Source organism: Bacillus rossius, chromosome 2 (genome assembly GCF_032445375.1).
Source record: "Bacillus rossius redtenbacheri isolate Brsri chromosome 2, Brsri_v3, whole genome shotgun sequence".
NCBI classification, from domain to species: domain Eukaryota; kingdom Metazoa; phylum Arthropoda; class Insecta; order Phasmatodea; family Bacillidae; genus Bacillus; species Bacillus rossius.
The window spans coordinates 90,498,653-90,523,219 of record NC_086331.1 but is presented as its reverse complement, the minus strand read 5'-3'; the positions used below and the strand labels follow the sequence as shown (position 1 = coordinate 90,523,219).

Genomic DNA, 24,567 nt, shown 5'->3' with positions numbered 1-24,567 from the left:
GGAAAAGTACCATTACGGAAATCAACACTCTAGCTGTTTCTCAGGTTAACTTTAAAGCGTACAGATAGCGCTTCAGACGGTGATAGTTGCAATAACAAATCATATACAGATCGCGGACGAGAAGAAAGAAATTATTCAAAAAATGTTATATATGTAGTACTGTATTGTTATTACGACGATTAAAAAAAATACATGTACCTAGTATTTCATTCCGCCAAAATTTCTTATACATTCTACGGAATGAGGAAAACGGCCTTACTTGTAAAATTGTAATGTAACTAGCTTCATAGAATTTACATTTTTGCACACTGGAATAATTGAAGTAATTGTAGATCATTATTTAATGAGTGCAAATCCAACGCAAATATTCAACGATTTTCTTATGTTATGTTTTCTGTGACTGAACACAAAAAACTCAGATGTTAAGGTTTTTACTGTCTAAAATAAATTATTTAAAGTCTACAAAATGTGTTTTTAAGATGCTGAAAGGCGAGGGAAATATTTTTGTGTAGTGTATTTTGTTGGCACAGGGCAAGCAGCACAGGCGCTCTCGGGGAGACATAGGCTCGTACATTTCGAATGTTGATGGGCTTTGCACAGGCTTGCAGTCTTTCAAAAATAAACTCTGCTGAAATTTAAGAATTTTTTATATTAGAAAAAAAATATTACTATGCGTAGCATATTATTCTGCTTCATTAAAACTGTCAGATCTAATTTAAATTCAGTTTTTGTGCCTTACAGCACCTATAAACGAATGATGACATAAAATAACAACAAAAACACAAGATATACACATCAATGCAACAAAACACGAAACAACACAACACACATATAGCTAAGATTTGATAAAGTTCAGTTAACCAATTGGCTACTTTGGTTTTCACAAAAATCTTAAACCGAAACAAAAATGGTGTATACAAAATAAATATGTAGATTATTCAAAAGGAGTTATAATTTTTTACACATTTTATTGTTACTAATGGTTTTAAAAGTGTCACTAATTCTGTAATTGCAAGTTGGAATTCTTAATCCAAACCGAGTCATTATGTCTAAACCAACAAAATTTGTAATCAAATGTTTATAATAAAAAGTGGATCACTGATCGAACGCATAATAATAGAAAATGCAAATAGATTGTATATGAATGCAGCATATTTAAAATAATTTAAATGCGTGAAATTTTTAAATATTAATTTAAGAACTTTTTCTGCTTACTTTCAATTCTTTTCTAATTAAAAACTTTTGATGCAGAGAAAGTTTAAAATTTAATGAGACCTAAAGATCTTCATGTGTTGCTTATAGTAATATCTACATGTTGGTGAAAAAAAGCTTGGCATCCAATATAACTCGAAGGTCTTAAAAGAGGACACCACGTTTAATGTCATTACTTACTATGTGATAATTCTGATTAATTAAATTAGTTTTTTTACTAAAGGTTATACAATAAATGCTATCGTAATTCAGAGACGTTTGTTAACTTGAAAATCAGATCCGGACAGCTGAAATATCTTGTTGAATAGTTTCACAAACATATTTCCCAATTATATTTTTTTCATCAGCATCTATTCTTAAACAATTCCGATTACAGTTGGAATATCATTTATTAAATATTAAAGAGTAGTTGAGATAAACTACTTTTTTTCGGAACATCTAATACCATGAAATTGAATTTTAAAATTTGACTGCAAAGCGTCTATTTGTAAGATAATTAAAACATATATACCACGCATTGCTTGACGAGGCCTAAAATTGACAATTTTTTAGTCATAAGATTATGTTGGAAAGAATCAAAGGCTTTGCTCATGTTTAAATTAATATAATATTTTATTTACAACTAGTAGTATAGTTTGGGGGCTCCTGCGCCTGGGTCCGGGGCGTGGAGCCGGAGCCGGGTCAATGACCGATTGCTCTGACGTCATGGCGGCCATCTTGGATGAGCGTAACGGGACACCGCGTAACGGGACAAGTAGAACTCTAAATTTGCTCAACAATGAGAAGTTCACAAGCTAGCAGAATCTGTTTATGTATTTTTGTATTTTTTACATTTTAAATTTTTTATTATTTATTAAATATTTTTTCCCTAATTTTATGATATCAAAGAAAACGTGTGGTGGTTTTTTCCGTGTGCTCCCGATTATTCTTGTTATTATGTTTGCTCATGAATATTCTTTTCAATATGAGTATGGTTTTCTCCGTGTGCTCCCAATTATTCTTGTTATTACGTTTTCTCCGTGTGCTCCTGATTATTCTTGTTAATAATTTGATGGTTTTCTCCAAGTGCTTCTGGTTATTCCTGGCTAGACATCTAATGATTTTCTCCGAGTGCTGCTGATTATTTGTGTGAAATCAATCTCTGCATGAAGGATATTTACTTAATGAGTCATGTCATTTTATTCAGAGTTACATTTAATTAGTGAATTTCTGCTAATAAATTGACACTTGCAATAATTTAACCAGGTAGAATTATAGAAATAAACAACCATTACTCAGTCAAATAATATGCCATGAGACATCAGCGAAGCATTAACATGTAAGACGAAATTCCTTCTCCTTGGTGTCTAGCGAAGCCCTCCTTCTTTTGCGATCGTTAGTGAGCATCCCGCATCCCACATAAAATAACTAATTAATATTTACCTGCAAGCAACACGTGGCTACATCTGTTGATGACAGCCAGAACTACTTGCATCAATTTGCTTTGCATTAGATAACCTAACTCTCACCACTGAGTGGTGCTATTGTAATCAGTTAGAGTCATGTAGTCTCGTAGCCATGTAGCCTCGTGTCCTGGAAGCTTCGTAGTCCTGTAGCCTCGCAGTCTCGTAACCTTGTGTTCTGGAAGCTTCGTAAACATGATGCATTGGAACCTCGTAGACCTGTAGCTACGTAACAAAGTATCCATGGAATCATTTAACATAATGCTGTTGGAGCAGTGGGAGCAAAAGAGAAAATGCCGACGAAGACAGATGCGATAATTGGAGCCTTTTGAAGCATTTGGAGCTGTGTTAAGCATTTGGAGGCTGTTGGAGCATTTGGAGCCTTTTTTTTGGAGCTGTTGGAGCTGTTGGAGCCATTTGGAGCTGTTGGAGCCTTTTGAAGCATTTGGAGCCTTTTGGAGCTGTTGGAGCCATTTGGAGCATTTGGAGCTGTCAAGCATTTGGGGGCCGTTTGGAGCATTTGGAGCCATTTGGAGCTGTGTTAAGCATTTGGAGGCTGTTGGAGCTGTTGGAGCCATTTGGAGGCCGTTTGGAGCATTTGGAGCCATTTGGAGCTGTTGTAGCCATTTGGAGCTGTTGGAGCTGTTGGAGCCATTTGGAGCATTTGGAGCTGCTGGAGACATTTGGAGCTGTCAAGCATTTGGAGGCCGTTTGGAGCATTTGGAGCCATTTGGAGCTGTGTTAAGCATTTGGAGGCTGTTGGAGCTGTTGGAGCCATTTGGAGGCCGTTTGGAGCATTTGGAGCCATTTGAAGCTGTTGGAGCCATTTGGAGCTGTGTTAAGCATTTGGAGGCTGTTGGAGCTGTTGAAGCCATTTGGAGGCCGTTTGGAGCATTTGGAGCCATTTGGAGCTGTTGGAGCCATTTGGAGCATTTGGAGCTGCTGGAGACATTTGGAGCTGTCAAGCATTTGGAGGCCGTTTGGAGCATTTGGAGCCATTTAGAGCTGTGTTAAGTATTTGGAGGCTGTTGGAGCTGTTGGAGCCATTTGGAGGCCGTTTGGAGCATTTAGAGCCATTTGGAGCTGTGTTAAGCATTTGGAGGCTGTTGGAGCTGTTGGAGCCATTTGGAGGCCGTTTGGAGCAGTTGGAGCTGTTGGAGCTAAGAAGTAGTCAAGTACTCGTGTAGACTTGTAGTCCTGTATTCTCGCAGTCTCGTAAACTTATGTTCTAGAAGCTTTGTAGATCCATGGAACTGAGGAAAGCTGGCTACATAAAATAATGGTTTGTTTTACTTGCATTTGTATAATGTAAAGAAATAAAATAAATAATTTTAATTATAAGAATTTAATGTTTTTATTTCTTGTATTCTGATTTCTAACCAAGACTTAGATCTCGTAACTTGTGCTTCCTTTTTGCCTTTTTTTTTTGTTGATGGAGCTTCCAAATGTGCTGCCTTTTCGTTGTCGGTGCTTCCAAATGTGCTGCCTTTTCGTTGTCGGTGCTTCCAAATGTGCTGCCTTTTCGTTGTCGGTGCTTCCGAATGTGCTGCCTTTTCGTTTTCGGTGCTTCCAAATGTGCTGCCTTTTCGTTGTCGGTGCTTCCAAATGTGTTGCCTTTTCGCTGTCGGTGCTTCCAAATGTACTGCCTTTTCGTTGATGGTCCTTCTATTTTTAATGTTGTTTTGACTCTAGTATTATTGTAGATGGTTCTTGATTTGACTAGCGTATTATTCCATACGGTGCATGTATATAAGCGAGTCCTAGACAGCAGGATGCTCAGTTTGTTACTGATGTCGGCGGTGTAAGGATCGCCTAGTTTGTTTCTTATGGGGCATGAGTCGTGTCAATTAGCTGTTCTTGAGACCTCGATGGCATCTTTACCGACTTTAACGTCGAACTCGATGGAGGATGTACCACCGACTACGGGAACCATGACGTCAGCGCCGACGATGTTGGAGCAGATCCCGTTGGCAACGCCTCTGACAACACTGGAGGAGACTTCGATATGTGCTGTTTTACCATCAGCAATGGATTCTTCAACTAATGAAGAGCGTACATTGCGTCAGTGCAAATACTGTGACGCATCATTTACTATCACCTCAAATGCTCGCAGACATGAAAGAAGCAGTTGTTCTAATAATGTTAAAAGAATACAATTTCAGTGCAATAAGTGCAAAATACTAATTTCACGTCTTGATAGCTTACACCTTCATTATAAAAAATGCTCCGAGAAAGTAAAGTGCGTGTATAATGAACCTGGTTATTGTTTTGACTCATGTGTTGTACCAGCTGATGAGACTATATAAGTGAGACCCTGGTGATATGGACTTCAGTCCATCTCTGGCTGCGGTGATGAACGGATCGGATAGTTAAACTTGTATAACATAATAGACCTGTATCGAGCTATTCTTGAGAACTCGATGGCATCATTACCACTATCTACACCAACCTGGATCGAAGGTCTACCGTCATCAGTGCAGAGCACGATGACAACGAGGTCTACAGCTACACCTGCTCTCTCAGCACAGCAGGAGATTTCGACGCGTGCAACATCTTCCGCAGAGCAGACCTCAACGGCTTCAGAAGTTAACATGTCAGCAGTGTTACAATGGTTGTCAATAGTTCCAGTGGCATTGATGAAGGAAGGAGCATCCAGCGGTGTTCCATCACCCGACTGCACGTACTGTGAGAAGATCAAAAACTTGAAATTACGGGATTATGTAATACACAATTGTAGTAATAACTCTGAACGCATTAAATATCAGTGCAACAGGTGTTTAAGCAAGTTTGTACAATATGGAAGATTAAAACGACACCTCAGGAATTGTGATAGACTGGCTGTACATTCATCGGAATCAAGCTGTATATTTTGTAACAAAAAATTGGCAAATATTCAAAGTGCACAACGACACGAAATATATCACTGTCCTTTTAATGAAGTCGATAATTCGACTTTGTGTGCAAATTGTGGTGTACCAATATGTCGAGCTGATAAACTGAATAGACATTTAAAGTCATGTAAAGGACATAGTCCGTATAGTAAGAAGACTGTTTGAATCGAGAGATCCACGAAACTTTGGTAATTTGTCTGTGTGTTTTTTGTACTTGTGGTAGTGTATAATTTATGTAATAAAAGTTTTTTTAAAAGAACTTGCGGTGTTTTTTATTTTCTCAAACCTGACACTTTAGTGGTACTTTTTTAAAATATTAAAGTTGTTTTGTATCGGCCAGGGATTGAACCAAGGACCTTAGTCGATCTAATTAATCAGTATATAGATTACAAATTTATTTAATGAATTTTGAACTTTTTCTCGAATCTCTAGCATTAAAATTACGCATTTCCAATATGGTGGTCTTGATGTCTGATAGGATGATGGTCGTAGAGGATTTAGAGTCGCTTTACGAATGTTGAACATGGTTTATTGAAATTATAATTTTTTACGTAAAATTAAACATTATTACATAGATCGGGTATCGAACCGAGGACAGGAGCGGATCGAATCAATATGTAAATTAATGAGTGATTTATTTAATGAATTTTGGAACTTTTCCCGAATTCCTAGCTAAATAATTACTTATTTCCAAGATGGCGGCCAAATGACACGATGGCGGGTGTCACAGCAATAATAAATGATTACTGCACTCTAGCGGATACGAATTAAACTAACATGGCATCAGCGCACTCTAGCCGACGATACAATGATGGTGACCTCCAGCGGGTGATTTCAAGATGGCAGCCGTCACGAAAAGTGCAACAGTGGTTTTAAGAATTTTTTTATTATTTAATTAGGTTGATTAATTTTTTTAATGATTTTTAAATTTTTTCCCGAATCTCTAGCATTAAAATTACGGATTTTCAAGATGGCGGACATGACGTCATGCTCACTGGCGATATATATGCTTTGAAAAAAGTGGTGGGAGTCAGTATGCCAGCAGCCACTGTGAGGGTTGGATCGGTCGCCATTTTTTAATTTTTTTGCCTTCGCCGGGTTCGAACCGAGGACTCCGAACTCCGTGTCGAAAATGTACATTTTTTTATAAATAATTTATTAAAAATTTTATTAATTGAATTTTTTATAAATTTTAAAAAAAATTTCGTTAAAATCGGATAATAAATAAAGATTTTAAAGATGGCGACCGTAACGGAAATTGCAACGGTGACGTCATTATCCATGATGACGTCAGAGGCTTATCGGAGGCTGTCGACATGGATGCTTAAGCCTACATATGGACATTTATAGCCGCCGGGATTTTTAAGGACTAAAAATGGAAAATTTTCCCTCTAAACGGGAATTTTTCCCTCGAAAAGAGAAATTTTTTATTTGTGGAATTTTTTGAGTTTTTTTGGCGGAATTTTTTTTCTACAGAAATGGAAATTTTGGCCATTTTTGAGGGTCAAAGGTCAATGTCCTACTTGTCCCGTTACGCTCATCCAAGATGGCCGCCGTGACGTCAGAGCAATCGGTCATTGACCCGGCTCCGGCTCCACGCCCCGGACCCAGGCGCAGGAGCCCCCAAACTATACTACTACAACTGGATTTATACCGGTACACACACACACACATATATATAAATATATAAAAAAAGCGTGTGTTAAAGACGATATCCCTGATTGAAAACTATGTGGTTTTACAGAAATAATATTTTTAGGAATAAAAATCATGTGCCTATAAATATTTTTTCGTCATAAACTGCTAAAATACTACAAAACAAAGTTTTCTAACTAGAATTTAACCAGTAGTATAGGATAGTATTTTCTGCGACTGGCTTCTGGCTGTGGAGCGGGGAGCCGAGTCACATCTCTGACGTCACGTCCATCTCTGACGTCACGGCGGCCATCTTGGATCACCTTGACCTTGACCTTTGACCTTGACCTTGAATTTGATCCTCAAAAATCGCCAAAATCCGCCAAAATTGGGCAAAATTTGCCCAAAATTCCTCAAAATTCGCCAAAATTTCCATTTCTGTGGAAAAAAATTCCGCCAAAAAATCTCAAAAAATTCCACAATTCAAAAATTAGGATTTCGAAAATCCTCTAAAGTCGTTTTGCCCTAGAAAGAACCCAAATTCCTAAAAACGGCTTAAGCATCCTTAACTCAAGCTTTAGTTAAGCCATTTCTAGGAATAAGGATACCATGTCCGCCATCTTGGATTTTGACATAACGGCGGCCATCTTGGACGAGCGTAACGGGACACAGTGTAACGGGACACAGCGTAACGGGACATAACGTAACGGGACACGTAGATCACGTTGGCCATTTTGGATCCGCCATCTTGGATCCACCATCTTGGATGATGTCATTTTGTTTTCTAGAAAATTCCGACATTGTGTTGTCCGCCATTTTGAATGATGACGTCTCCGTTGCAATTATCGTTATGGTCGCCATCTTGAAATTTAGACGCCATCTTGAAAATCCGCAATTTTTATGTTAGAAAATCGGTAAAATTTTTAAAAATCATTAAAAAATTTAAATAATCAAATTAAATAAAAATCTTAAAAACCACTGTTGCAGTTATCGTTACGGACGCCATCTTGGATTATATAAATGTTGCATATTTCGTTACACCCACCATCTTGGTTGAGTACCATGCCATTCTTTCACTTTACGTTACGACCACCATATTGGATCCTATTAATGTTTCAATTATCGTTATGGACGCCATCTTGAAATTTAGACGCCATCTTGTAATTTAGATGCCATCTTGGAAATCCGTAATTTTTATGTTAGAAAATCGGGAAAAATTCAAAAATTCATCAAAAAAATTATCTTTTTAGAATTCTGATTGATTATATCGATTCCCGTCCTTGGTTCGAAACCGATGAGGGCAAAAAATAAAAAAAAAACATCAGATCCTTCCTCCACAGAAGCCACCTACAGACTGACCTACCACCACCAATAACAGGGTATTTACCATCAGCTGGTATGACGTCATGTACGCCATCTTGTCTTTGTCCGCTGGAGGCCGCCATCTTGTTTTCATCTGCTAGAGTGTGCTGACGACATGTTAGTATAATGTTCTGTTCACCATAACTTTGATCTCTTATATTGACATTAAACTTTGTCATTGACATTGAACTTTGACCTTGACCTTGAACTTTGACCTTGACCTTGAACTTTGACCTTGACCTTGAAATTTGACCTTTACCTTGAAATTCGACCTTAACCTTGAAATTTGACCTTGACCTTGAAATTTGACCTTGACCTTGAAATTTGACCTTGACCTTGAAATTTGACCTTGACCTTGAAATTCGACTTTGTCTTTGAAATTTGTCTTTGTCCTTGTCGACCATCATGGATCCGTCATTTTATGTTTAGTACATGCTAGCGGTCATTGCCATCATCATGTTTTCGTCTGCTGGTGGACACCATCTTGTGTGTACTTGTATTATAGAGTACATTTCCATCATGATAGTTTTATTCTAACCTGTTACAGTGCAGTAATCATTTATTATTACCGAGGTGACCGCCATCTTGAAATTTGGCCGCCATCTTGAAATCATGTAATTATTTAGCTAGAAATGCGGGAAAAATACCAAAAGTCTCCGAGGAAATCAATTATTAATTTACATACTGAATCGATGGATCCCTGTCCACGGTTCGATTCTTGACCAGTGACAGTTGTAACTAAATATTAAATAAATTTTAGATTCTGTTTTCCATTACCTTTCGCGGAGTTTATTAATCATTCACTCTACGAAAAACAACTCAAGTCAATATACCTGACCAACGAATTAATACAGTGCCGATTAGCCTATTATGAAAGTCTAATTTTTAAATAATCTGAATAACATATAAGCTGTTCATGTACAAAGCCATACATATAGATCAATTGTCTTCAGTCCATGAGACCGAGTCACGTCATTATCAGACGTATAGGCTAGTCATTTCAGGTCCGCATGAACTTTGTCGTTAGCTGCTTATATACAATTAATCCATCGTGACATTTTTTATACTTACTAAAGGACCAAGAGACCTTGAAAAATATTTTAGTAACACCAAGAGGTTTTTAAACTAGTAAATATTCAATCACTACATTTTGTACTACGCACAATAAAAAAAAAAAAGGAAGCATCGTCATCGAAAAGGCAGCACCATCAATGAAAAGCCAGCACATTTGGAAGCACCGACAACGAAAAGGCAACACCACCAACGAAAAGGCAACACATTTGGAAGCACCGACAACGAAAAGGAAGCACCATCAACGAAAAGGCCGCACCGGCATCGAAAAGGAAGCACATTTGGAAGCACCGACAACGAAAAGGCAGCACCGGCATCGAAAAGGAAGCACATTTGGAAGCACCGACAACGAAAAGGCAGCACCGCCAACTAAAAGACAGCACATTTGGAAGGACCGACAACGAAAAGGCAGCACCGGCATCGAAAAAGGTACCACATTTGGAAGCACTGACAACGAAAAGGCAGCACATTTGGAAGCACCGACAACGAAAAGGCAGCACCGTCAACGAAAAGGCAGCGCATTTGAAAGCAGCGTCAACGAAAAGGCAGCACATTTGAAAGCACCGTCAACGGAGGAATGCATATTCATAGACAATGCAATAAAAATTAGCCATCATATACTTTAAAAAAATACATTAATAAAACAATATACAACAACAAAATAATATATTTTTTTAAAGTATATGATGGCTAATTTTTATTGCATTGTCTATGAATATGCATTCCTGCGTTAACGGTGCTTTCAAATGTGCTGCCTTTTCGTTGACGCTGCTTTCAGATGCGCTGCCTTTTCGTTGACGGTGCTGCCTTTTCGTTGTCGGTGCTTCCAAATGTGCTGCCTTTTCGTTGTCAGTGCTTCCAAATGTGGTACCTTTTTCGATGCCGGTGCTGCCTTTTCGTTGTCGGTGCTTCCAAATGTGCTGTCTTTTCGTTGGCGGTGATGCCTTTTCGTTGTCGGTGCTTCCAAATGTGCTTCCTTTTCGATGCCGGTGCTGCCTTTTCGTTGTCGGTGCTTCCAAATGTGCTTCCTTTTCGATGCCGGTGCGGCCTTTTCGTTGATGGTGCTTCCTTTTCGTTGTCGGTGCTTCCAAATGTGTTGCCTTTTCGTTGGTGGTGTTGCCTTTTCGTTGTCGGTGCTTCCAAATGTGCTGGCTTTTCATTGATGGTGCTGCCTTTTCGATGACGGTGCTTCCTTTTTTTTTTGATTGTGCGTAGTACAAAATGTAGTGATTGAATATTTACTAGTTTAAAAACCTCTTGGTGTTACTAAAATATTTTTCAAGGTCTCTTGGTCCTTTAGTAAGTATAAAAAATGTCACGATGGATTAATTGTATATAAGCAGCTAACGACAAAGTTCATGCGGACCTGAAATGACTAGCCTATACGTCTGATAATGACGTGACTCGGTCTCATGGACTGAAGACAATTGATCTATATGTATGGCTTTGTACATGAACAGCTTATATGTTATTCAGATTATTTAAAAATTAGACTTTCATAATAGGCTAATCGGCACTGTATTAATTCGTTGGTCAGGTATATTGACTTGAGTTGTTTTTCGTAGAGTGAATGATTAATAAACTCCGCGAAAGGTAATGGAAAACAGAATCTAAAATTTATTTAATATTTAGTTACAACTGTCACTGGTCAAGAATCGAACCGTGGACAGGGATCCATCGATTCAGTATGTAAATTAATAATTGATTTCCTCGGAGACTTTTGGTATTTTCCCCGCATTTCTAGCTAAATAATTACATGATTTCAAGATGGCGGCCAAATTTCAAGATGGCGGTCACCTCGGTAATAATAAATGATTACTGCACTGTAACAGGTTAGAATAAAACTATCATGATGGAAATGTACTCTATAATACAAGTACACACAAGATGGTGTCCACCAGCAGACGAAAACATGATGATGGCAATGACCGCTAGCATGTACTAAACATAAAATGACGGATCCATGATGGTCGACAAGGACAAAGACAAATTTCAAAGACAAAGTCGAATTTCAAGGTCAAGGTCAAATTTCAAGGTCAAGGTCAAATTTCAAGGTCAAGGTCAAATTTCAAGGTCAAGGTCAAATTTCAAGGTTAAGGTCAAATTTCAAGGTCAAGGTCAAATTTCAAGGTCAAGGTCAAAGTTCAAGGTCAAGGTCAAAGTTCAAGGTCAAGGTCAAAGTTCAAGGTCAATGACAAAGTTTAATGTCAATATAAGAGATCAAAGTTATGGTGAACAGAACATTATACTAACATGTCGTCAGCACACTCTAGCAGATGAAAACAAGATGGCGGCCTCCAGCTGACAAAGACAAGATGGCATACATGACGTCATACCAGCTGATGGTAAATACCCTGTTATTGGTGGTGGTAGGTCAGTCTGTAGGTGGCTTCTGTGGAGGAAGGATCTGATGTTTTTTTTTATTTTTTGCCCTCATCGGTTTCGAACCAAGGACGGGAATCGATATAATCAATCAGAATTCTAAAAAGATAATTTTTTTTAATGAATTTTTGAATTTTTCCCGATTTTCTAACATAAAAATTACGGATTTCCAAGATGGCATCTAAATTACAAGATGGCGTCTAAATTTCAAGATGGCGTCCATAACGATAATTGAAACATTAATAGGATCCAATATGGTGGTCGTAACGTAAAGTGAAAGAATGGCATGGTACTCAACCAAGATGGTGGGTGTAACGAAATATGCAACATTTATATAATCCAAGATGGCGTCCGTAACGATAACTGCAACATTGGTTTTTAAGATTTTTATTTAATTTGATTATTTAAATTTTTTAATGATTTTTAAAAAATTTCCCGATTTTCTAACATAAAAATTGCGGATTTTCAAGATGGCGTCTAAATTTCAAGATGGCGACCATAACGATAATTGCAACGGAGACGTCATCATTTAAAATGGCGGACAACACAATGTCGGAATTTTCTAGAAAACAAAATGACATCATCCAAGATGGTGGATCCAAGATGGCGGATCCAAAATGGCCGCCGTGATCTACGTGTCCCGTTACGTTATGTCCCGTTACGCTGTGTCCCGTTACACTGTGTCCCGTTACGCTCGTCCAAGATGGCCGCCGTGACGTCAAAATCCAAGATGGCGGACATGGTATCCTTATTCCTAGAAATGGCTTAACTGAAGCTTGAGTTAAGGATGCTTAAGCCATTTTTAGGAATTTGGGTTCTTTCTAGGGCAAAACGACTTTAGAGGATTTTCGAAATCCTAATTTTTGAATTGTGGAATTTTTTGAGATTTTTTGGCGGAATTTTTTTCCACAGAAATGGAAATTTTGGCGAATTTTGAGGAATTTTGGGCAAATTTTGCCCAATTTTGGCGATTTTTGAGGATCAAATTCAAGGTCAAGGTCAAAGGTCAAGGTCATCCAAGATGGCCGCCGTGACGTCAGAGATGGACGTGACGTCAGAGATGTGACTCGGCTCCCCGCTCCACAGCCAGAAGCCAGTCCCAGAAAATACTATCCTATACTACTTTAACCGTCAATAATACTTCAAGAAAATATATACCGATAAATGGTTGAACACACAACCACTCACTGACTGATGCACACTTAATTAAAACATTTTTGTACAAAATCAAATTTTTTAAAAATATTTTAAATGTTTGTTTGAGCTTTATTTATAACATGTTGGAATGATAATGCTACATTTACAAAAAATAATTTTGCAAAACTCCGTTCCCCCGGAGAAACCCCCGGAATGGCCACCGCATGGAGAGCCCAAGAAAAGAAACGGGCTCCCCATTTGGAAGCCACCTGGAAGGTTTTTTTTCTGTTCTACCCACCGTTTCTTTGGTAGCCTGACTTGTTGCAAGGGATTGTATTCATACCAGAAAAATGCCACCATTTTGTCTGGGCAATCCGCCTTGGAGTAGCCGGGGCGCGAACCCGGGTCCTACAAGTCACAAGGCAGGCGCTCTACCCCAGAACCAGAGTGGTAGAGCGGATACTTGCAGTCTTCTTAACACTGACATGATGTCATTCCACGAGTTTACTGTAGTTTCGTGTGTCATTAACACGTGCAGTACGTGCAGTAACCTCGGTAACAATTTTATCTGTTCTTATGTTGTTCGTTCAGCATGAATTATATAATTTCATAACAGTGAAATATAATTTGTATAACTAGTCTGGCAATTTTTTAGTTACTTTCCTGCAAAAAAACTTACAGTCCCGCTGTACAATAATTATATAGAAATAAAGACTAGTAAAAACATATGTAAGAGCTTGCACAGTCGATGGTAAAGTTATTTTGAAATAAATGTTAGATATTAAAAGAGTGTTTATTTAAAATATGCGTGTGATTACAAGCATTAAGTTATTGTATAAACATTTTATTAATTTGGTTTTAAAGCCACAGAAAAGTTAACTATTTTATATTACTTTGGGCTTTCTTTTGTTTTACCGCGCTTAACATGCACAGCTTATCCCTGGATAAACTGTTTGCAAATAACTAAATATTGGAGGTACTGGGGCAACACGAAGCATAAAAGGTAACACTATTTTATAGTGATACAGTTATTTTCATGTAAATGAACAAATTAACAAATAGTTAAGGTTACATGAATATTTCTGTTCCATTTGCAAAGAAAATTTACGGTGCACAACGGCAAACATAATAAATCAACGATGAAACTTAACAGATAAAAATTGAAAAAAACAACGCTTATACAGAGATGCACAGGTGAACCCAGCGATGTGAAGAAACAGTGATGACAGCACAGACAAACACCGTAAGCAACAGTTGAGCGAAATAACAGATATTTTGAAAACTACAACGATGATAGCGCAGACTAGCACAGTATATTATTCCTAAGAGAACAGTTGCGACGTTTCGGGAAAGAGATCTTAAGGCACAAACAGACTGTTGTTTGTCATAACATACAGTTTAATTAGTAATGGCGTTTGTCCGAAACAACATTTTGAATTAATTTACCTATTATTTAAAATGTTGTTTGTCAGTGGAAATTTTATTTAATGAACTATACTGAATTTGTTGATATTCACATAGATACTGACTTTCTTTAAACATACTTGTGTTTTGTTTGTTTTATGTGTATATTTGTTTACACTTCTGTTAAAAAGGCACAGGTATTAGTGCAGAGAAGCTTATTCAAAAGAGGGACCTGTTTCTGTAACAATAAGTGTTAAGAGCGTAGTAAAAACAAAGGGGGAAAGTAGGGTTGCCAGATTTATTTAGACAAAGAATTTTTTTACAAAAATTACGATGGCAGGAATTTCAAAAAGTACTTAAGGATCGTCAACTAACCAAAAAATGTATTTTCAAGCATTATCTTTGTAAAAGAGTTTCCAGAGGAGGAACTGGCTACTGCCCTCCCCTTCCACAAATACTGTCTACACCCATGGTAAATGTGTAAACAAAATCACATGTAGTTACACGCACTAGTACAGGATATACTGAAAAGACGTTAATTAAAATTTAGGAGACCGTAATATTTGATAGTTGTACTTATAATATTATATGTCAATAATTTTTCAAGACATGTGATGATAGCCTACATGGAGTACTATAGTCTGAAACTATGTATTTGTACTGTTATGCAATAATCGTACACTCACGCCTGTAGCATAAGGAATCATTACAAGGCAATCTGATGATGAGAAAAGATACACTATCGAAGTTTATGGACCGAGTCGTAATACACTATATTCGTATTCCAGAGAACATAGGTTCAAATCCTGACTGGTAATTGTCCTATCATTTTGACGTGAAACGTCTAAAAAATCACAGCGAAACATATGGGTACGAGAAAACGTCTGACGAAAAGGTGTGTATCATCTTGCTTTAACATTTTTCTAAATATATAGGCTTCGGTCTGAGACGCACTTAAGTCTTCCTTACCTAGACCTCCCAAATACACTTAGTTTTAATTTAGGTTCGGAAAAAAATTATGTTCAGTGTAGCTCACGACTCAGATGTGATAGCGCGGTGATTCGTGTGATTGTGTATAGAGAACTGACAACACTGGGAAATGCAGATTTTACGTTCACCAAAAAACATTAATTTTGATATTATGCCTTCGGTATCTCATTTATCATATCACAGGACAATGTTAAACAGAATTTTCGTCGTAGGCTACCATTTAATGTCTGTTTTTAATTAAATTTTTTAGTACGTAGTCAATGTCTCGTTTTAATTGTTTTTATTTTAAACCATTACACTAAAAGTGACTCGCTCACATAGAAGTTTAACTTGAAACCAACAGCCGTGAGTCTCGATACAGCCCAACGATTTTTTTATAGAAAATTGGTAGGATGGTTTCTTACTGTAGGTCATGGCTAATTCATTTGACATTGTCGCTCTACTGTGGCGTTGTGTTTTGCCGTCTTTTAATCTGTTTACGGACAGGCAATCATTTCAGAATAAGAAGAAAAATATCGGAAATAGAATTACCCTGGTAAACATAAATAAAAATGATTTCAAGGCTTTAATAAATAAATATTCTGAAATGTTTTCACTTAACCAGCACAGTACAGTATTTCTAAATTATTTCTTAGTCATTGAGGTAGTTATAATATAGGTCTAATTTCACAACTACTTACTCAGTAAAACTTAAACAGCAAACGTAATTCGTTTTCAAGCAACTTATAACAAATATTCTGTATTCGCAGTTCACAGGTTGGAAATGCTGTGATTGTGTTTATCTATTCTTAATTGCCATTGTTTTTTTCTGCACATCTATATGTTAAAATACTCTTCTAATGGTTTTCACAGCACATGCTAAAAACATAATGCTGGAATCACAATACCCTGTAACATCCCCAACATGACAAAAATACCACCACAGCCATTAAGAAGTAAGGTAGTAGTGAAGTCAGCCTACGAAAAGTGAACCCCAACAGCCCATCAGAAACATAATGTGGGTATTATTAATGATGTAGTAACGTAAAATATATATATATTTTTTTGGGAAATCATTAACGCTTAAGTTTATTTTATTGTTCTTTTGATAGACATTACATAAAATAAACTCAATTGAATTACCACCTCAGTAGTATAGATGACTATACACCTGATGGTGATAGCTGTCGTGGCATTTGAAACATATGATATAAACTAGCTAAACCCGTCCACGCTTCGCTGTGGATCAGTATTAAATGAAATGGATAGGAAATTAAATTAAGTATTGTAATAAAATTTAATTGAAAAAACAAAATAGTTAAAAAAATTAAGTTATCATTATAACCATAAATAAAATTTCATTAAATGTATTGATTATCAATAACTTAACAAATCAAATTTAAAAAAATATGTTTAATAAACTTTAGAAAATAATGAACGGATGTTTTTAAATTTAACTAAGAATCTAGTAATTACTATTAAATGGCGATGTAATTAATATTTTAGTTATTACTTGATAAGTTGAATTATTTAAAATTATGGTGATAAATTACATCGGTATATAGTAGAGTATATTAGAATTATATACGTTTAAACGAAAAAAACCAATTACATAAAAACTCACCAAAACTTCAAGAATATGAAGATAACTTCTTATTGATTGAGTTCACTACGTTTGATTTCACTCACATTAAATATCAATAAAGTCACTTCTGAATTGAGTAACAATTAACTTAATTATCATCAACCACACATTAAATAACATTCTACTTAAATAAAAAAATCACCAAAACGAAGAAAATTATAAGAACAATTACAGATTAATAATTAATCTCACTTAATTAAGCTCACTTTAATCAGGTCTACTTGATTTAATTAAATAAAACTGATCAGTTTTTTTGAAAATATTTATCCTGACAGCTGACTGGTTATATTTTTATTTTGACACAATAAAAGAAAGTATCAAAATGAATGTCATTTGTTTTTAGGATAGCTTCAATTCTATGAACATAATCAAGTTATATAATACAAATTAAAATAAAATCTTATTTAAATTATTTACAAATAAATAACCTATTTCAATTTAATAACTGAAATAAAAATTAATATATTTACAAATTACAAAATTAACTAATTTAAATAAAAATAAAATTTCATGTTAAATAAAATAACCAAATATAAACCAACTAATAAAAATTAATTGGCCACTATTTTATAAATAATTGAATTTAGAGCAATCAATAATAAATGGAGACAATACATTATGACCTCTATAAATTAAATTAAATACTATTTATTAAATTAATTCTAATTAATTGGGAAAATATATTCTTTTTCTTCTGATTTTAATCTTTCGAACTGTATATTTACAAATTCAGAGGTTAAATAATAGTCAAAGAACGTAATAAATCGAAAATCGAGAATTGAAAAGGAGAGAAAATAAATGTCATCGTCATCTACGTGCGAAAACTGAACTCCAAGTTCAATTGTTGTATTCTCAGCAATGAAAAGCTATGAATAAGGAAAAAATATTAGATAAGATATAACTTTTCATTTATAATGTAGTGACAATTATAAAAATTAATACTTGGTTAGCTAAAATCTTAATTTTTTTCAAATACTGAAGACGCTGATTGAAATCAAATGCTGATGAGTTTATTGACAAACAAAGAATTGTGGTTATGTTTTTTACAACGCTTATTCAATTTCTATAACAAAATAATATTTCTGTCAACATCAGCAATCTAAATTGAACCAGTATAGAATCCTACATATTAATTATATTATTCATTATAGCCCAAACTGTAATTAATATTTTTTTTACTTTCATTATAACGCCCCCGCAATCCCCTTCGTGTATGGAATTTCGTAAAATTCGTTTTCAATTGAACTCAAGATGACAAAAATAATAATTACGCCAAATTTAAAACCTGTAGGAGCTATTGATTTAAAGTTAATTTTTTGAACGCCCTCCCACGGCCCTTTGTGGATGGAGTTTCATAAAATTCGTTATTGGTAAATTTCAACATGCCAAAAAGAATATTCTGGCCAACTTTTATACCTATAAGAGATAAAGTTTGAAAATGTGGATTTTTTTAAATTAACGCCCCCGAAACCCCCTTTGCGGGTGGAATTTCGTAAAATCCGTTCTTAGCTGACATCTACTCGGCTAAAGGAATGTTCCTACCAAATTTCAAGTCTCTAGGCCTTATGGTTCCAGAGATATCGTGATGAGTCAGTACATAGGCGGAAATCTCTTATATATAATGAAAATTATTAGTAATTATGTATTTATCAATAATTAATAAACTTTATTTGGCGTGTTTTTTTACCGGGACTACCGGTTGACCCTAAATGATGCTCTAACCGCGCGCTCTGCGCCCTCTATCTCGAAAACGATTCAACGTATAAAAATGTTTTGAAACAAATGTTGTAGGGAGTTTAATTTTATACAATATTGATAATAAATACAAATAGTGAAAAACCCATAGGAAACGAGATATTTGCAAACAATGTGCAAATATTCGATTTTTGTGACCTTTGACCTTAGATTTTAATAGTCGCGTACACCCTACCATATGCAGGTTTTGAGACAACTTTTAGGATTTCAAAATACAAGTTTATAGCTGGGTATCTCAAATTCCGAGGTGAAATTACTAAGATGACTGGACTATTACGAGCAGGGAATCAATACGAGACAGCTATTCAACGAAATAAATATGTTACTCGATATTACTATTCCTACCATGGAGGCTGTATTTGGCTAACCTTGTAATTAGTAGAGTGCCAAATACAAGCACTCCGAGCTACGAGGCCTTCTTCGTCACTAACTTGAACTACCTTTCAAACAAGTCATGATCTATGTAAGATATAAAGGCCGAGTGTATCAGAACCATGAGGCAAGGTCGTGTACAATGTTAGTCATATAGACCAAGCGTTTCAGAACCACGAGGCCTTCTTCGGTGATACCTGTTATATATTTCTAATAAATATGAGATATTTCAAACAGGCCAGACAATACTCTCTGAACAGTCAGACCTACAGTATGGATATAATCTATTACAAGCAACTAGATCAAATATCTAAGCATGTTATACGCTCACTATAGGACGAAGAAACCCTTAAAAAATGTTTTACACTTAATACAAGACGTTTTTAATCATTAAATATTCAGTACTGACTACAGGCATCACTACACATATTCAACAAAAAGGAAACACATTGGAATTCACATTCAAAAAAAGAACGCACAATACGAAGCACATTCGAAAAAGACCAACAATAGAAAGCACATTATAAAAATAATGCACAATCGGAAGCACACACGGTGAAAAGGACACACATTCAACAAAAATGAAGCACATTGGGACATGAATTGTACAAAAAGGAAGCTCATTGAGACACACATTCAACGACAAAGAACCACATTGGGCACAAAGTCTAAAATAAGACACACAATTGAAAGCGTAATAAAAAATAACGTATAATCGGAAGTAAATTCAATGAAAAGGACGAACATTTATCTCGATTGGATACTACCGCTAGGACATTTTCGCTAGAATACGAAATAACACGATAGAACCAAGTTACTATAAATGCTCCAACTACATTTGGCTTATATTAAAATTGGCTTAAACTACATTTGACTCCATCTGATTTCAATTGCATTTTACTCGAACTTGCCCTGACAGCTGGAATGGCATTATTGTTACTCTCCATTTTGTTTCTCATTGGAAACGATTTTAACATATTTAAGTTAGAAGTTGAATTACGAGAACTCTGTCTAAGTTAGAAATCAGATTTCGTAAAATAACACAATAATTTTTGAAATACAAGATAAAATTAATTTTTCACTTTCGTACACAAAAATGTACAACAGGTATCGTTTGTAGCCAGATTCCCTCAGTTCTATGTGTAAGAAGACTATTTCGTTGATATACGAATAGTTTCCTGCATTAAGCGAAGCAATTTTAAGTCTTAACCTGTCGCATTATACGTTAGGATCTTCCCATGATGTGTAATTAATCTCTACAGCTGCTGTCATCTTCCTGGCATGTATGTAATTAATATTTTTTTAGATCTTTGAAGTCTTCTGTTTTATCGCTGGCCTCAAAGTCACTATCGCCATCATTATGCTATCAGTATCATCATCGTAGTTGTCAGCACATTCATATATTTTAGTTACTGTAAGAATTCGAAATAATTGACATCGAAGCTTCTTCATCGTCTAAGAGCATCTTTTCTAAATGTCAATTTTTCCAAAGTTCGAAGGATCTACTTGAAATCAGCTTGAATGTGTTCTGACTTTTCACAGTTATGATATTTACATTGCCTCATTCTTCTTTAAAACTTCAGTGTCCTTCAATTCAAGTTCTTTATCGAGATCAAGACGGGTATGGACTTAATCACGTTCAAAACAAGAAATAATATTTTTTTTTCATGCGGCATGTTGCTCTTTTTAATATTATCTCCACCGTTGTCTTATATCTTGTCTATCTTAGTGAGCTTGGCTTTACAAATTTTGCCATGTCTTTTTACGCTCTCGCTTTGTGTAAACGCCCTGCTACACCGAACAAAACTTATTATTTTGTATAGTAGGTTTCTAATACAGTCATTCTTCTCATGTTGTCTGAAATTCGCTCTTAATACGAATTCCTTGCTGCAGAAATTACACGTGTTTCCTTTCCATAATACTGCATGCATCGAACCAGAATCCATATTTGCTTATGCAACTAATGCCAGATGCATGCTCGAAGTTTTAAATTGAAACCAACACTTAAATAGTAATTTAAATATTTCATCAGTGCCAGTTAATTTTTCCATTTTCAAAGATTCATGACCAAGTAGTTCGGATTCTTGCCAACAGATGTTGCCACATGTTGTGTTGAGGTAAAAATTATTTATATTTTATGTTGGTTGTGGAATGCTATCTTGTGGTCGCAAGAAAAGGAGGGCTTCGCTAGACCTTAAGGGGAAGGAGAATCATCTTGCATGGTAGTATTACAGAGCTGTTTTAAGGCATAGTAATAAAATGAGTAATTAATTTTTTATTTTGACTCTTTTGGTTCGAATTCCGCCAGATTAAAATATTTTAATTTTAATTTGCTAACAGGAACTCACCAATTAAACGAAAGTCTGAACAAAATTTGCATGTCTCATATCTTAAAAAAAAAAATTATGAAGCGATTGTTTTCTCAGCATAACCAGAAGTACACAGAAAAACCCAACAGTAGTCTTGCCAGGAATAACCAGGAACACAAGGAGAAAACCAACCAAATAGTACCGAAATAAACAGAAGCACACGAAGAAATCCAACCATATAGTGCTAGGAATAACCAGGAGCACACGGATAAAATCAACTGAAGTCATACTAAATCCAGCTGAGTGAAAACATTTATAAGTATGCTCGCATATTTTATTTATATATATGCTAACCATATCTATATACATTTTATGAATATTTGTATCATATATTTGTATCCTAAGCATATTATTAAATATATTATGCTATTAAATATATTATTCATCGACACAAAAATGTTAATTTTTGGTTTAAAGCCTTTATTTAGTTAAATACGGTGAAAAGTATTAAAATATGCTTAAATTCCTAAACCACCAGCCTCCAGTAAGACGCTGATGCAATCTTGGCTGCCATCTTCAAACTATGCAAATCTTAACCAAAAATCTCGGAAAAAAAATTCCAAAAATCACTAATAAATCACCTATTAATTTACTTATTGATTCGCTTGATTTCAGTTCTCGGTTAAATCCTTCTCTAGAAATGTATACGCCAATGTGTGTCATGTTTTTCTCTATTTTTTTATTCCAATTATTCCTTTTGTGGTAAACAATGTGCAATTTTATTTAAATGAATTGTGTACCTAAATTATATGTATCTATCCCTTTTAATTTTATTTCTAGGGTCTAAGAGTAAGTTACATAGGATCGTTATTTTGCAGGTTATGGGCTGAAGTTTTCCATGTGAGTGCCAGCGGGACGGGCACTGTGAAATGGCAGCAGGTCTCAGAGGACTTGGTGCCAGTGAACATCACGTGCATCCAGGACTCGCCCGAGTGCGTGTTCCACATAACTGCGTACAACAGTCAAGTTGACAAGATACTGGACGTGCGGCTGGTGCAGCCTGGTGAGTACACGCATATCTTAAGGCACTCCTACTTTCACTCAGTCGCGTCTGACTGACCTGCCTAACCGTGTTGTCCGACAATACTCTCTGGTACGGTATCTGTAGCAGTGGGCCAAACTCACTTGTCCAATGCGTATGGTTCACATAATAATACAAGAAGTATGTAAATGTTCCTACTGGACCAGGGTTTAGGGTGTAGTGTCGAAGTCCGTCATCTTTGATTGTGATGTCATGACGGCCATCTTGTATGACCTTTACCATGACATTTGACCTTGAAATTGACATACAAAATATACCAACAATGACTCAAAATTTAACAAAATTTACCAAATTTCAGCAAAAGTTACAATTTTAGGGAAAACCTTACACCAAAAAATCTCAAAAATCGGAATAATAAAATTTCTTTATTTCAAGGGAATAGTTCTCGTTTTGAGGAAAACATTTCCATTTTTAGTCCTCAAAAATGTCAACGCCTTAAAAGGGGCATAAGAGTCCTAAAGCCAGCATAAGCTGCCAAGGTCATGACCATGTCAATTAGGATGCATTGACTGCCATTTAAAATTGTGATGTAACCGTGACAATTTATTATCGTTACAACCGCCATCTTGAAAATCCAAACTTTTGTGCTAGAAAACTGAGAAAATATTTAAAATTCATAAAACATTATTTAAAATTTAAATTAAAAACAAACCGCCATCTTGGGCTATGAAATCACTGTCACCATCACGAAAATCCGTAACTATCAGCAAAATTGGGAAAAATCAATCAATTTTTAATGAAATAATATTTTAAAAAATGCACTTACACCATGGTGTTCTTGGTTAAAAACAGGTATGACGAAAAATAAAAATGGTGAACGATCCTTCCTCCACGGAAGTCACCGGTAGGCAGACCTCCCACCACTAATGTCAAGGTATATATTCGCCATTTAGTATGTCATCACATCAATCATCTGGTTTTTGTCTACTGGAGGTCGCCATCTTTTTTTTTTTCGTTTGCTAGAGGATGCTGCCGCCATGTAAGTTTAATTTTTATCAGCTAAAGTGCAGTAATAATTTATTTCCAATATGACCACTATATTGGCCGCCATTTTGAAAATCTGTATTTATTAAGCTAGACATTCGGAATTCGGGGAAAATTACAAACTTTATAAAAAAAATCACTTGTTAAAATAATTGTTGATTCGATCGATTCAAGTAATTGGTTTAATAATCGAACGATGCAAGCAATTTAATTTTATGTAAAAATATTAATTTCAATAAATATGGTGGAAAGTTCTAAAAGAGCCATAAATTCCGCATTTATCATCCTCCAGTAAGCAGACGATGACATATATAACACCATCTTGGAATTTCGTAATTATTTAGCTAGAAATCAGAAATATTTCCAAAATCATCAAAAAACATTAATCATTAAATTTATGATTGACTCGATTGATTCCCGTCCTTGGTTCGATTTTAGTTCAGTGATAAGAGTAACTAAAGTTCGAAATAAATTTTAAATTCTGTTTCCCATTACATTTTGTGGAGTTTATTAATCATTATCACTACAAAAAAAACGACTCTATACTAGATAACTGCCTGACGAAATAAATACGTTGTTGCTGTGCCTACAATAGACGTATATTTTTTCGATACTTAGAATACCTTCAAACCAGGGCTTGTTCAATGTTAGGCCTATAGGCCGCGTGTCTTTGGACTACGAGACCAAGTCATTTACAATGTTCGGCTATAGACCAGATGTCTCCGAACCACGAAGCCAATCGACCTGAATATAGATATACAATCCAGAACAAACAGTAGGATACGAACCACCGCAAGATGCGGTAGGATAAACAGCCTCCAAATGTCATTGGTACCACAGTCATTGGCACCAACAGTATTTGGCTCCAAAAGTCATTGACTCCATCAGTAATTGC

General features: G+C 35.7%; 1 protein-coding gene across 1 annotated transcript in view; it reads left to right on the top strand.

Moving 5' to 3' along the window:
- The window catches only part of LOC134529452 (protein still life, isoform SIF type 1-like), a 308,838-nt gene that overhangs the window by 234,796 nt on the left and 49,475 nt on the right, over positions 1-24,567 (top strand). Inside the window, exon 3 of the mRNA XM_063363566.1 lies at positions 22,465-22,649. Within this exon, the coding sequence (XP_063219636.1) occupies positions 22,465-22,649 (185 nt within the window). The remainder of the gene's footprint in view (positions 1-22,464; positions 22,650-24,567) is intronic.